The sequence below is a fragment of the Elephas maximus genome, chromosome 10 (genome assembly GCF_024166365.1).
Source record: "Elephas maximus indicus isolate mEleMax1 chromosome 10, mEleMax1 primary haplotype, whole genome shotgun sequence".
NCBI classification, from domain to species: Eukaryota; Metazoa; Chordata; class Mammalia; order Proboscidea; family Elephantidae; genus Elephas; species Elephas maximus.
In genome coordinates, this window is record NC_064828.1 from 79,515,468 (window position 1) to 79,530,596 (window position 15,129).

Consider the following 15,129-nt stretch of genomic DNA (forward strand, 5'->3'; position numbering starts at 1 on the left):
ATTATAACAGAGTAGAATGGGTTCACAATGATGGCAGTGAATCATCAAAAAATGTTAATGTCACCGTATTGTTTTTAAAAAGTAATGTGGGAGTAATCCATTTTTGAAAAATCAAACCTGCAAAAGTAGAAAAAATATAAACAATTCAGATGCTTAAAGGGATAATTTTTCAGCTTTATGGAAATTACAGTATTCCCTAAAGATTCTGCATTGTTCAATCATTATTAATATAATGAAAAGTTTCCCTGACGTGCTACAGAAATGGTACTCAATAGAAAAAAATCTATTCTCAACTGCCCCCACCAAGTCACTCATCTCTCCCCACACCCTGATAAGGGCTCTGTCAGAATCTTGAGAAAATATAATTTGAGAATATTTTTAAACTACTATCATTTTAATTTTGTTCTGGTCATGGTATTTTATTTATTTTAACATCTCTAGAAGCTCCTTTCATAAGAGTAAAGGATACTTTTATGTTTATCACTGAGTATGGTTTTACAATGTTAAGAAATACTCATCTTGTCCTAGATAGTAGATAATGTTACTTTTGGTGATGGGAAAGAAAAAAAAAATACTCATCTTGAACAGTAGGCAGTTATCTGGTAGACATGTATGATCAGGCAGTCTTCTGATAATAAGGATGGTTGTTATTCCAGCAACAATAGTGTAGATATTATTAACTATAGGTACGGGCAAATTTCAGGATTTGAGATGTACCTCTGTGACACAGACAAGAATAAAAGAAAAAGTAAGCCACAGAAAACCAGAAAGTTTGATTACTTGAAAACAGAAGATGCTAAAAACAAATTTATTTAAATGTTCTTAAAACACTTCAGGGTATAAAGATTTAAAAGAGAGTCAACAGAAAAGTGTTTTTATATGATAAATGATCTGTGTGGGTAGTCACTCAGCAAGAACTCTGGAGTACTTAATTTATTCCTCAGATTACTTAGCAATCACTTACAAATAACCTCTTTTTTCTCTAGTCTGCCAACAACATTTGCAACTTTGGATATTGATGGTGTAAGAAAAATAATCTTTGCACTACCAGGTAAGAGTCATTGAAGTAGCTTCTTCTGCTTTTATAGAAAAATGACCAAAATTTCTTTGGACTTGCCACATGACCTGTCCCATATCAGAGCACTTGATTTGGAATCTGAAGGACCTGGACTCCAGTCCCAGCTTTACGACTTGCTAACTCTTTGACTTTGGACACATCACTTATCCTTTCTGAGCCCATTTCTTCACCCGTAAACTGGGAATAATATCTTCTATAGGGTTAATGTGAAAGTCAAATGAGATAGTATTTTTCAAAGTACTTCCCAAACCCAAAGATGATTATCAAGTGTTAGCTGTTACTAGATCTTTTCCTGAATTGATCAGTTAGCAGCTCAGTCACCTCCTAAAACTGTAACTATTGTACCCAAGAGACTAAAGGGCTTTGAGTCACCCATGCAAATACTATAGCAAAAACAACAAAGCTGCCCTTGGTCCTTACCAGATTTGGGCTGGGGGAATGGGGAGCAGGGAGGAAGGAGATACAAGTACCTGTGCTTCTCAGCCAAATCAGACTCAGTACCAGTCTCTATGGCCATCCCCCACCCCCTCCCCTGTGAACAGCTTCTCGAAAGTTCAGAGGGTAAAAAAAGCAAAGGGGTTCAGTTTATACGGATTTTTTAATTCAACTTTTTATTTCTACTTTTCTGAGGGCCATGCATTTAAAGCCACTACTAATCTTGATAGGTTTTAAAGCAGTTTAAATATTTGTGTATCTACTTGCTATTTTTTTTTTTAAACTTAACCTTTTAAAATTGCAATCTGATCTGTAGCAGTGTCCTATTCCTTATTTGGGGGCACAGATTCCTTCAGAAAATAATCTATTTACTCCTTTCAGATTTGAATTCTGGTTGCATTGGGATATTTATTTGCTTTTTATATTAAAGAACAAACCTGAAAATAGAGATTTAAAAAAAAAAAAAGGCAGAAGAAGATTTTAAAACATTTTTAACCCTTATCTATCGGCATAAAAGAGATGGGATTTTTATCATATAGAAAATTGTAAGAGAGAGAACATGTAAAGTAGTCTCAAAATTTACCTACAACATAGAGCTTCCTTAGGAAGGTACTCTGAAAACTATTATATTAAGAAGTGTGCTGCTCTGTTTACAATAGCAAAAAGATGGAAGCAACCAAGGTGCTCATCAACAGATGAATGGATAAATAAATTATCGTATAGTCACACAATGGAATACTATGCGTTGATACAGAACAGCAATGAATCTGTGAAACATTTCATAACATGGAGGAACCTGGAAGGTGTTATGCTGAGTGAAATTAGTCAGTTGCAAAAGGACAAATATTGTATGAGACCACTATTATAAGAATTCAAGAAATAGTCTAAACAGAGAAGAGAAAACAGGGAGAGAGGGAGGGAGAGGGGGATTCACTAATTAGATAGTAGACGAGAGCTAATTTAGATGAAAGGATGGGCAACATATAATACAGGAGAGGTCAGCACAACTGAACTGTACCAAAAGCTAAGAAGTTCCCTGAATAAACCAAACGCTTCGAAGGCCAGAGTAGCAGGGGCAGGGGGTTTGGGAACCATGGTTTCAGGGGACATCTAGGTCAATTGGCATAATAAAAGCTATTAAAACATTCTGCATCCTATTTTGGAGAGTGGTGTCTAGGGTGTTAAACACTAGCAAGCAGCCTTCTAAGATGCAACAATTGGTCTCAAACCACCTGGAGCAAAGGAGAATGAAGAACACCAAAGACACAAGGTAAGTATGAGCTCAAGAGTCAGAATGGGCCACATAAATCAAAGACTACATCAGCCTGAGACCAGAAGAACTAGATGGTGCCCAGCTACAACCGATGACTGCCATGACAGGGAACACAACAGAGAATCCCTGAAGGAGCAGGAGGGCAGTGGGATGCAGACCCCAAATTCTAGTAAAAAGACCGGACTTAATGGTCTGACTGAGACTAGAGGGATCCTGGAGGTCATGGTCCCCAGATCTTCTGTTAGCCCAAGACAGGAACCATTCTTGAAGCCAGCTCTTCAGACAGGGATTGGACTGGACTATACACAGAAAATGATACTGGTGAGGAGTGGGCTTCTTGGATCAAGTAGACACATGAGACTGTCTGGGCAGCTTCTGTCTGGAGGGGAGATGTGAAGGCCAAGGGGGACAGAAGCTGGCTGAATGGACACGGAAACACAGGGTGGAGAGAAAGAATGTGCTGTCTCATAAGGGGGAGAGCAACTAGGAGTATAAAGCAAGGTGTATGTAAGGTTTTGTATGAGAGACTGACTTGATTTGTAAACTTTCACTTAAAGCACAATAAAAATTTTTTAAAAAAGTATGCTCCTCTTCCTGGCTTTCTTTTGCCCAGAAGACACTATTTATTTTATCTACAGAAGATATGACTTAGCCTACATGCCATCAGTTGATACTATAACAAAGGACTTTATAGTAGGAGCCTATTTTGTCCATTACGTTTGTTGACATGTTGACCTGCCAAAGAAGTTAAAATTAAATAACGCATTTTCAAATTAGTACTTTTAATTCAGAATTTTCTCTGCTCAGCCTTAATGAACCAAAAGAGGGCAGCAACAACTCACATGTTCAGATTGTAGAAGCAGCAAAATAATTTGAGTTTACAAGGATTTTCTAATTCAAAATTCAATCTCTGCTTTCTTTCCTCAAGGATCTACATTTAAAGCCATTACTGATTTTGGTGAGATTTAAAGCAGTTTGAAAGTTTTGTGTATCTACTTACTATTTTTTTAGCAGTTAAAATTACCGTAGCAATACATGCTGAGTTCAAAAAAAATTAAGAAATTCAGGTAAGTATAAAGAAATGTTGTTCATAATCCCCTCTACCCAGAAATAATCACTATTTGCAACTTTCTGGTGTCTATCCTTCCAGCCTTTTTTCTCAGACAGATAACTAGCTTTTCACAGTGTAATTTTATAAAGTAATAATGTTACAGAATTTAACTTTTTAAATTATAGTAATACATGCTCAGTATAAAAAGATTTAGAAGATACAGATAAGTTTGAAGAAATGTTATCCATAATCCCCGCACCCAGAAATGTCTTTAAAATTCTAAAATAAAAACAAATGATCTAAGATATGAAGGACTCAAAAATTATTAACAAGTTCTCTTATAAAAAGAATTTAGGAATCCAAATAGCTTCTCCAAGAACAAATCTGGGTGTGTCCTAGTTAGGGAGAATTGAAAGGTATGGTTATAGCTAACCATAGACTAAGCATTGCCTGTCACTTCAATGATGCAGTTGCAACACTTAGCTGTTTGGGACTTAGCCAAGAGGACCTAAAAATCTAATAGCCCATTTCCTACCCCCATTAGATACAGACATACTCACGTACAACTATATGAAAGTATTAATAAAATTAGAACCAGAAAGGACCTTAAGGAACACGTAGCCTAAATCTCTCGTTTTGGGATGAGTAAAGTAGACTCAGAAAGGTTTGGAAGTTCCCAAATTCACAGTTTGGTCAGTTAACAAACAAGAAACCAAATCTTTTATTCCCAGCCTGGTATTGTTTCTACAGCCCACCCTCCTTCCTTTGAACTGCCTGATATATCAGATTTGCTCTTGGAGGAAGTATTTTTGGAACCCTCAAATTCTTTCTGTAACTTGGGAAGAATTTGGTGTTCATCTTCAGGTCCTTCACATCTTGAACCATTTAAAATTTTATTTTAAATTTTTTGGTTTATTTTTAAATTTTATATAAAATTTCATTTTAAAATTCCAAATTTTTAATAAAATTATTAATTAAAAACAAATTATGTAAGATGTGAAGGACTTGAAGATAAATACCAAATTCTTTCAAAGTTATCAAAAGAATTTGAAGAATCCAAATTATCCAAACAAATTTACCTAAATAAATCCAAAATTTATTTTTAAATTTTAAGGATATTTCTGGGTGGGGGATTATGGATAACATTCCTTTATACTTTACTTTCTAATTTTTTTTTTGTACTGAGCATGTATTACTATGGTAATTTTAAAAGTTTAAAATATAGCATACAGATGCACAAGGCCTTTGAACTGCTTTAAAATTTAAAATTTATCAAAGTTAGTAATGGCTTTAAAGGCATGGTCATAAGGAAAGCAGAAATAAAATTGTTATTTCTGTTGTAATAGTGTTAAACAGCTTCGGGACATCTTTGCATTTCCCTAGTGGACCCAAATGTTTACATCCTCTGTGACATTTGATTGACTGTAGCTATATTCTGGCATCTTTTGAATTCAAAGTGCTTCAGAAAAGGAGACTAGTAATTAGTTGCATCCGTCGCTGTCTATGAAGGAATAGACAGACATAATTATTTGGCAAGTTTTTATTTCTGTACTATAAATAACTTCTTGGTTGACTTTCAGGGAATCCTGTGTCAGCCGTGGTCACCTGCAATCTCTTTGTTGTGCCTGCACTGAGAAAGATGCAGGGAATCTTGGATCCTCGGCCGACCATCATCAAAGCCAGGGTAATGTTTTGTAATGACTAGAAACCAAAGTTGAAGCCTGAAACAATTAAGGATGTGATTTCCTAACTGCCCAAAACAAACATCTAGAATTTTGTATCAGTTTTGAGGAAAAATATGGTTATATTCTTACCTTAATGATAGAAAATTGGGGCGGGGAGGAGGTCCCTTTTATTCCCCTTTTACATTATTTCACAACTTCTAAAACAAATTATTTTTTCCACCTAGAAATCCATATGGGAGTCTAGAGAGCAAAGCTTGAGAATTTGAGTGGATACTTAAGGGAAAGTGGTCCTTAGCATGGTGGCTGGCACCACCCTAACACTAAACCTGTATGGAAGAAGGGACAAGAATTTTCTTTCCCCAGTGTAAACACACACAGGGCAGTAATTAACCTGTTCACTTCTTCTGTGGCCTCACTGATAAATTTTAAACAATTCAAAAAACAAAAAAACCATGAAAGGGTCTAGAAAGAGATTCTGCTGATTGACAACTAAGGTCAAGGAGTTACACCTATGGTAAAAGTCACTGGGAAATTGAGTCCTCTTCTCCACTAACTTCAATTTGATTTATTGAACTAATTAGGTTACATACTTTCTGTATTACTAATGAACAGCTTTCTTGGCAGTATGAACTACAATATCAAACCATTATTTTTCATGAGTTCTGGAATAAATTCAGATATGGCAGAATGCTTTGATTAATCGACAAGAAGAACATAAGACATAGAAGAGGAAATATTAATAAAATATTTCTCTAAGAACCCATAAACCCATTGCCATCAAGTCAAAGAACAGATAAGTAAATATATTAAGAAAATCTTAACATCAACCTGAATACTGAGATTTTGTGGACTAGTACATGATGAAACTTCTTCTTTTCTTGAAATTTCAGTAAAAATTCAACTTAGTATTTCTGAAAACAAAGTGACACAGTGATGGTGTTATTTGAAATTAAATCAAAAAAAGAAAAAAAAGCCATCAATAAACAAAAAGTATTCTGATCAAATTGGAAGGTCAGAGCCATAAAGCTTAGATTTAGACATTTAAACCAGTAATACTCATTATTTTCATATTTGCTAAATTTAAGAAACAAAAATCCCCATTTCTATGAAGGAGAAAGAGGTCTTCTCTTTGACTTTGCACACCTCTCATTTTAATATCCACCATCTCTTGAGACTGACATAGTGGCAGCCATCCATTCTGACAAGGATGACTAGATGGTATTCTTTAATCAAACTGATGCTTAATGCACTGTTCATGTAAGCTCAGGGAATTGAGAACCGGCTCAAAAATCAGCCAAACTCATCTCCCCCACAGAGCAGTGTCACTGGGGCTACCAGAATGGCTTATTAATATGCTTGGCTGTTTGCCTCTTTTTTTTTTTTTTTTTTTTGTAACATCCCAAATCACTCTCATATCTTCACTGATACATAACTGCAACATTAGAACATAACCCTATTCACTTCCTTGAACCATATGTTAACTTCTGACCATAAAAGATGTAGCTTAAAGACATCAGTTCTTGCTCTTGTCCATTAGCAGTTCAGCCAAAGTGGTTGCCATGGTCACTGCTCTGCCCACTCTTGCTGCTTTGAGGCAGGGAGTTGGAGTGTTAAGTGCCACTGATGGTAGTCACACTGCTGGACTTCAATGTAGCCATCCTGTGAGGAGGGCAATGTTCTATTATTTTAAAGAATCAGCACAGAAAATGCCATCCTTTTATATCAAAGCTTTCTGAAGATCATCGGTTTAGGATAAATACATTAGCCATTCCCTTGGTCAGTTATGGTTGGAGTTGAAATATTTCTGATTTTCAACACACAGGCAGAAACACAAATCTATCAAGTAGAATTGTAGACCCAATGTTTCCACAAAAGGACAGCTTTAATATTTGTTTCCATAATATTCCATCAGAGCCTCCTATACTGTCGTTCTCAGCTTTTTTCTCTCCAAACAAACCTGAGATAACCTCCATTAGTATTAACAGCTTGCCACAGACAATGATTGGAAAAATATCTCTCTGGTAGTCAACAACAGACTAATGAAAACAGTGCCTCATAACTTTTATAGCACTTACCAAAAACTTAACTGTAATAAAGCTTCTTTAACCACCCTTTGGGAGCTCTTATTAGACCCCAAAAGAGTCCAGGCCTCCATTACCACCAGGACCTCTGGCATTTCATTCTGGGCTTCCCTCCAAAATATGATTTGTTTCTTGTAGTCCTCTGTTTTTTCACAAATTCTCTTCCTCATACTGTGCTGCACTTAGTCCCAGCAGTTCCCCTGAGTCCTTGGGAGCTGTCACCTTCTCCTTATCACTGCCTTTAAGCCTTTCAGAGGCCATTCCCCCACAGACATTCAGGTCTTGGCAATTGTCTAATACTCTTCCTCTCTACCTCACCTCCCAGCATCAGTTGCTTTACCTCCATAACTCTGAATACCCTTATTTCTACTTCAGCAGCCTACCCCCACATCCTTTTCAATACCTTGAACTGCTCAATCTCAAAATTAAAAAAAAAAATTAACTCAGATATACAATTTAGGAATAATGGCAAGTTATCTGTCAGTAGATATAAGATAAACACCCAGACCTTACCCTTTTCCCTCAGTCCCTAGACCCCTTCTGGCTTCACCACTTTCCTCATCCAACCTAAATCCTATGGTATATCAATTCAACTTTTTGCCAAAACCCTCAACTCTTTTGCCTCTTCTGCCTTTCACTGCAACCCACTCTGAGAATCCACAAACTTGGATCAATCTTCCTTTTTTTTTTTATCTTTTAATTCCAGGCCACCACTAAGCATAAGTAAAGGAATGTCTTAGTTATCTAAAACAGATAACTGCTGCTATAACAGAAATACCACAAGTGGATTTTAACACACAAAAATTTATTTTGTCACAGTTTCAAAAACCAAACCCATTGCCATGGAGTCAATTCTGACTCATAGTGACCCCCTAGGACAGAGTAGAACTGCCCTATAGTTTCCAAGGAGCGGCTGGTGGATTAGAACTTCCGACCTTTTGGTTAGCCAGCCCAGTGCTTAACCACTGTGCCAGCAGGGCTCCTCTCACAGTTCAGGAGGCTAGAAATTCAAATTCAGAGTACCGGCTCTGGGGGAGGCTTTCAGTCTCTTTCAGCCATGAAGGAAGGCCCTTATCTTTTCAGCTTGTTTCCTGGTTCCTTGTAGATTTCCATGTGACTTGGCATTGATCTTCCCCCATCTCTGTCTGCTCTCTTTTATATTTCAAAAAAGATTGACTCAAGACACAAGCTATACTAATCCCACCTCATTAACATAACAGAGAACCCATTCCCAAATGGGATTATAACCACAGGTTTAGAGGTTAGGATTTACAACACATATTTGGGGGTGGCGGGGGCACAATTCAATCCATAACAAGGCATATACAGCTATTTAAGTTATCACTTATACTTTGTAAATCTCCAATTCCAGCAGGGCCCAAAATTCCCCTTGGCAATTCTTTATTTATTTACTTAATCCCCATCCCTACTGCATTCTTCCAAATCTTCACCACTCTCCTCAAGCTCCCTCTCCTATCGATGTCCCCTGAGTTTTGAAGCCAAATAAGCCTGAGTTTACATGATAGTTCCAACATTTATGAATATTATAACCTTTGGCATATTTAATAGTTTTCTGCCCTCTAATCTTGGCTCCTCTAATTGCTTTTCTGTCTAGTCATGTCATAATCTTTAATTAAAATCCTTCATTGCTTCCCATGCCCCCAGGGTTAAATGCAAACTCCTCAAGAGAGCATAAGAAAATGTTCTGTTGCATATATATCTACCACTATTTATATAAAGAGAGAAAATACAAGAGGTTCACCATTCCAAAGCCTGTTTTCCTCTCTAGTTTCATCTGCTTCCCATCCTGTACTCTGACCGTATCAAAACCAAAAAAAAACCATGCTGTCAAGTTGATTTTGACTCACAGCAACCCTATAAGACAGAGTGGAACTGCCCCATAGGGTTTCCAAGGAGCGGCTGGTAGATTTGAACTGGCGACCTTTTTGGTTAGTAGCCAAGCTCTTAACCACTGTGGCACCAGGGTTCCAAGGTGTTTGCTACTTTCAGCATGGGCATGAAGTCCCCTGCCTATGCTGTGCTTCTGCCCCTTCCTGGAAAGTCTCTTCCCCTCACTTGTGACATGTCCTTTCTCTGCCTGGAAAATCCTGTAAGACTCAGGCAGCACGTTCCCTGTGAAGCCTTTATCAAGATCCCTAAGAAGGGTGCCCTCCTATACCACATGAATAGTTCTGTGGTAACATTATTACTTTGTCTTTGTAATTAATTGTTTGCTCTGTTTGAGAATTCTTTGAGGTCACTTCACGACAAGATGGGCGTGACAAAGAGGAAGGACAGAATATTCTCCTTTTTTCCCCTCATTTTTCTCCTTTAGACATTTACATGTAGACCATATATACCAAATGATACAGTTTTCTCTCTTGAGTGACTACTGTGTGCCAGGCAGATATTCAAAGGAAAAAGTCTTAGCCCACTGTGACTGCCCAAATTTGAATGAATAGAAAAAGTCATCAGAAATGAAACAGTCATTTGCATTGCTTTTTCACCAAAAAATGTATCTATGTTTACCTATGATTCATATTGAAACTCGTAGTAATTATGTACTTCCTTAAGCTACGTGATGTAAATTGCGAGAACTGTAATGTCTGTACAAGCAGTTGGTTAATAAAGTATTCTACATTTCAGTCAAACACCATAAAAAATCTAATCAGTTTAATCTCTTATTGCAAAAGGAATAGCAGTTTGTGAAGAGACTGTGAAAAAAAAATTATTCACTTCAGTTTGATGCAGCTGATCTGGTTTCTTAAATTTACATGAATATCTTCCTTTAACACAAAATAAGTTTCTTTTAAATTGGCTGAAAAATAATCATTTAAAATCTTTGGAATCATAAACTTTGAAGGCACTTTAACCATTATGTATTACAACCCTATTTTTAGATGAGTAGGCATTGGAAAGCAAAATAACTTGCCAATACAGTACAACCAGTTAGCAGGGAAGCTGGGAATAGAACCCAGGTGGCTGATGCCCAATCCAGTGCTTGTACTACCATTAAGCAATCAATGCCATCAACTGGGAAGAAACCTTGCTTAAACACTGTTAGCAGATAGCACAGCTATTGGAACAGCTCTTATAATTTCATACTGAAAAACACCACACACAGAGAAAGAGGGAGAGAGATTTTTACCCTGAGAGAAGCACAAAGCAATTTAGGAATAATGCTAAGTTACACCATCAGTAAGGAGCCCTGGTTGCCCAGTGGTTAAACGCTCAGCTGCTAATCAAAAGGTTGGCAGTTAGAACCCACCAGCCACTCCGCAGGAAAAAGATGTGGTAGTCTGCTTCCATAAAGATTACAGCTTTGGAAACCCTATGGAGAAGTTCTACTCTGTCCTATAGGGTCACTGTGAATCAGAATCAGCTCGATGGCAACGAGTATGGTTTTTGGTTTACCTCGTCAGTAAATGTGAAATAGAGTATAAACATAACCGATATCAAGCAAAAGAATTGGACGTGATTTAATCAAGGGAAAGCACCCTAGAACTGAGTTTCATTCTGGATTCCAGAGGAAGAACTTGGATTGTCAGAGTGAGTATTTGGAATGTTTAAAGACATAGTAGCCAGAATAGATTAGAGATAGACTTGAGTCAAAATTTGCAGGATATTCAAGTTTTAATTGTCTTACTATTTGATCTAAGCAATATCTCTTTTAGTTAAATAAAGGATTTCTAAACCATTTTAAGATATAATAATTTAAATGATTATTGTACTGATAGAAAATATTGATTCTCTTTTACTGGAACAAGTCTTATTTTTTCCAACATTGAACTGACCCTTGAACTAGTCCACTAATCAAGAATTATATACTGTGTAAAATATGTTTAAGGAATACTTCTTAGGTACCTGCTACCAACACATTTTTACTGTAACTTATCAGATTTCAGGATGAATTTAATGACATACACACACAGCAAAAAAAAAAAAAAAAAAACCCACCAGCTTCAAGATCAGTTTGTCATTTTATGATATCATGTGTGTGAACTGAAATTGTTATTCTGAAGTCAAGGATTACTTTGTTCTTTGCAATTATATAGGAAAGAGTCATCCAGAGGAACTCTTTTAATGATGTGGCTAAACCAAAATTTTATAACCTTTGGTAAAGACTGCTTTTATTTGCCATAATGAAATTATGTATCAGTATTGTGACATTAGGGACCATTCTAGAGAAAAAGAAAGTTACTATTCCTTTTATGTTGAAGACAGATGTGTAAATAAATAGCTGAACAGTACCTAACACATGTTAGGTCCTCAGCAAATATTACTGCACAGATGGGTAGGTGGATGAATGGATGGATGGATGGACAGGTGGACAATGAGCTTGTTTATTTGATTCTTATGTCTTTAAACTTATAAATAATATATTTATAAAAAAAACATATAAATGTGTATGATAAAATATATTTATAAAAAGTATAAATTCTTTATTTATAAACTTATAAATAAATAAAAGAGGTAGACCCCCCTCTATTTTCAGTGTTAATATACCCCCTTTGATTTCTCAATTTGTAGTACAGAGGTTTCTGTCCTCACAACCCATATAAGTAGACTTCAAAAATAAACCCTACCCTTTTCATCTGCTCTTTTCCTCACCATGGATATCAGCTTCTTGGCTTTCTTTTTTCCTCCAACCCGAGCAACCCAGCCCCTTGACTTCTTCTGTTAAGAACATAGGTGGCAGTGGTGGACCAGAGCAGAGTGCCAAGGATATTTCCCCTGTCCACTATATAATTTGCATAACCTCCACCACCCTGTGTTTTTGAGAGATGATCAGGTAATCAGATTTGTTTTCTTTTTCTCCTTATTCTGTAGTTATCATGTGACGTGAAACTGGATCCTCGCCCAGAATACCATCGGTGTATACTGACTTGGCATCACCAAGAACCACTGCCTTGGGCACAGAGTACAGGTTAGTCATTCACAACTGCACGTACCCTATGCACCCATCCTGTTAAAACACAAATTTATATATAATCTCCTTCCTTATGTATATCTGGTTTTTTTAATTATTATACACATTCCTTTTAAAAAGGCTTGATGAGTTAAATTATTCCTAAACAGTACAGCATAACAGGACAAAAATTTTTTAAAAATTAAATGAAGGTTCAGTTATTCATTGAACCATATTTTCTAGATGGGCACTTGAACATACAAATGTAAAAATTATAGAAGATAGTTCTACATCTTCTGTAAGATATATAGAAGATTGTTCAAACCAGTGAGTTCTGAGTATAACTTTGGTTGCAGGGAAAAGAAGGTACTATGGCTATGCCAGAACATGCCCTGAAATGTGAGATAAAAGCCCAGTTATAAATATAATGTAGTTCTCTGTATCCTCTGCTATACTCTAAATATTGGTAAATTTTAAGGGCAGAGAAATCAATATCAATAATAACATGATAGATGTAATTAATGTAAAAAAAGTTAAAATGGTAAATGTTTTATAATATATATGCTTGCCACAATAAAAAATAGTAAATTTAAATTCTTTAAAACTAATTTAGATAGCTATTGCCTCTTTTCAACTTTTACTCCCAACTTCTGTAGTCATATATTACCTACCTTTTGATGCTCCACAGGAAAATTGTATCACTTTTTAGCAAAGATCCTATCAAGTGCAAACATTAACTAACATAGATGACGAAGCACATGGGCTTTGTCATCGGAGGGACCTGTATTTAAATTGGCTACTAACTAGTTACAAGGATCATAGACAAGTTGCCTAAATTCTTTTGAGTCTTGTAAAAATCAAATAAGATAATTAGGTAAAATGCCTTCTATCATGTCTGGCACTTAGTAAATACTAAATAAATTGGAATTGCTGCTATTATCATCATCATTATTTTAAAAGGTCTTAAAGTCTTTTCAGACCCACAGCATTTCTGCCTGAATGGAGAAACTGGTAGCATCTTGCATAATGTTACAAAATCCTGCTTTTATTCTTTTAAGCAATAATTTTTAATGCTTATTTTTAAAGTGTTAGTGAGAAGGTGGTAGGATACAGCAGCATGGCCCCCTGAAAAAGGTACAGGAAGTCCGATCATCTCTCCTCCTCTCAAAGACCTACACCTCTGCTGTCTGTTCTCATCTTGAAAAGAACTACAAGGGCTCCAACTGTACAGACTGAGGCTTGTGCTGCTGTAACGAGAGTATTTCTCTCCAGGTAATCAGATGAGCAGCCGTCTGATGAGCATGCGCAGTGCCAACGGGCTGTTGATGCTACCTCCAAAGACAGAGCAGTACGTGGAGCTCCACAAGGGCGAGGTGGTGGACGTCATGGTCATTGGACGGCTATGATGGCCACCAGCAGGAGAAGGCTTTGATGCATGTCCACATATCATTGACTGTATCCTGTCATATGCAACGGCACAGCTAGTTTTTCTGATTTGGATAAAAATTGATCTGTATAGTCAACATCTTGAACTATATTTCAAATGAATTTAAATACCTTTTAAAGAAAAAAACACCTAAAAATAACCCTTACCAGACAACTCTATTCTGATTATATCAAAGCAAATTTTTTCTTTCTTGCAAATTGCTTTGTGTGTTCAATGCTAGGTCTGATAGCGATAGCTTTTAGTAGACAGCGGTAGGTGCCTGCAGAACTTGTGTTTTTCTCATCTTTAAAATACAACTACTTATGCTCTTAAATCAAGGCTGTCTGCTTGTTTATACTAGCGTAGGCAACACTTGGATTTCCCTTCTTAGTATGCTTCATAACCGCTTTACAGAGAGCCTTTGCTTGTTCTTTATCATGTCTTTCGTGTTTATGTGCACAGTGCCAAAAGAAGAGTGACTGGGTAGAGGCCTGCCCCACCTCCAGGAGAACTTTCCCCTGCAGAGCATTCAGGGAGGTTTCTCAGCCCAGTAGCCTCATGGCACAGTACTCTTGGGCAGTAACTGGAAAACTTTTATTTGAACAAACAAACTGGGGGTAAAAATGCTTCCTTAAGTGCTGACAGCCTTTTTAACCAATACATTTAAAATTGTACAGAACAAAAACTAAAATCAAAGACTGATCTTGTACAGATATTAGTGTTACCAGCATTCATGTGGAAATTAAGAGCAAAGAAAAAAATAATGTTAAACAACTCTGTACCATAACATTTTCTGTAATGATACTGAAACTTAATGAATAAAAAAAAAAAATCCTTGATCATTATTTAAAAATTTATTGTGTTGGCCTTGTTATTGAAAAAGGGAAGACTGTCATGGCATTCTGATGGAGTTCTGTCTGGATAAAAGGAATAGTTAAGATTATCTAGCAAGGTTAAGTGGCATAAAGGCGATTCAAAATATTAAGAAATACAGCTATTTTTCTGTCAACATTTGGAGAAAATAGCATCGGGATCCAGAAAACACAGATTAGAAACTAGGAGAGAACCTGCTATTGATCTGCTTTTTCCAGGTTATACTCAAAGAATCATAAGCAAATTTGGAGGAAAGATACTTAATGATTTAAAAAAAAAAAACAAAACTTATTTTACAGGCCATAAAAGTAAATTTCA

General features: G+C 36.4%; 1 protein-coding gene across 5 annotated transcripts in view; it reads left to right on the forward strand.

Annotated features, from left to right (window-relative positions):
• GPHN (gephyrin) overlaps positions 1 to 14,783 on the forward strand; it is a 569,154-nt gene extending 554,371 nt beyond the window's left edge. Inside the window, exons 20-23 of one of the 5 annotated variants that reach the window (XM_049899425.1) lie at positions 987 to 1,051; positions 5,418 to 5,521; positions 12,434 to 12,530; positions 13,785 to 14,783. In XM_049899425.1, the coding sequence (XP_049755382.1) occupies positions 987 to 1,051; positions 5,418 to 5,521; positions 12,434 to 12,530; positions 13,785 to 13,918 (400 nt within the window). In that variant the 3' untranslated portion in view covers positions 13,919 to 14,783. The remainder of the gene's footprint in view (positions 1 to 986; positions 1,052 to 5,417; positions 5,522 to 12,433; positions 12,531 to 13,784) is intronic. The other 4 variants (XM_049899421.1, XM_049899422.1, XM_049899423.1 and 1 more) reach the window with 4 other exon arrangements.
• Positions 14,784 to 15,129: the final 346 nt, after the last annotated feature.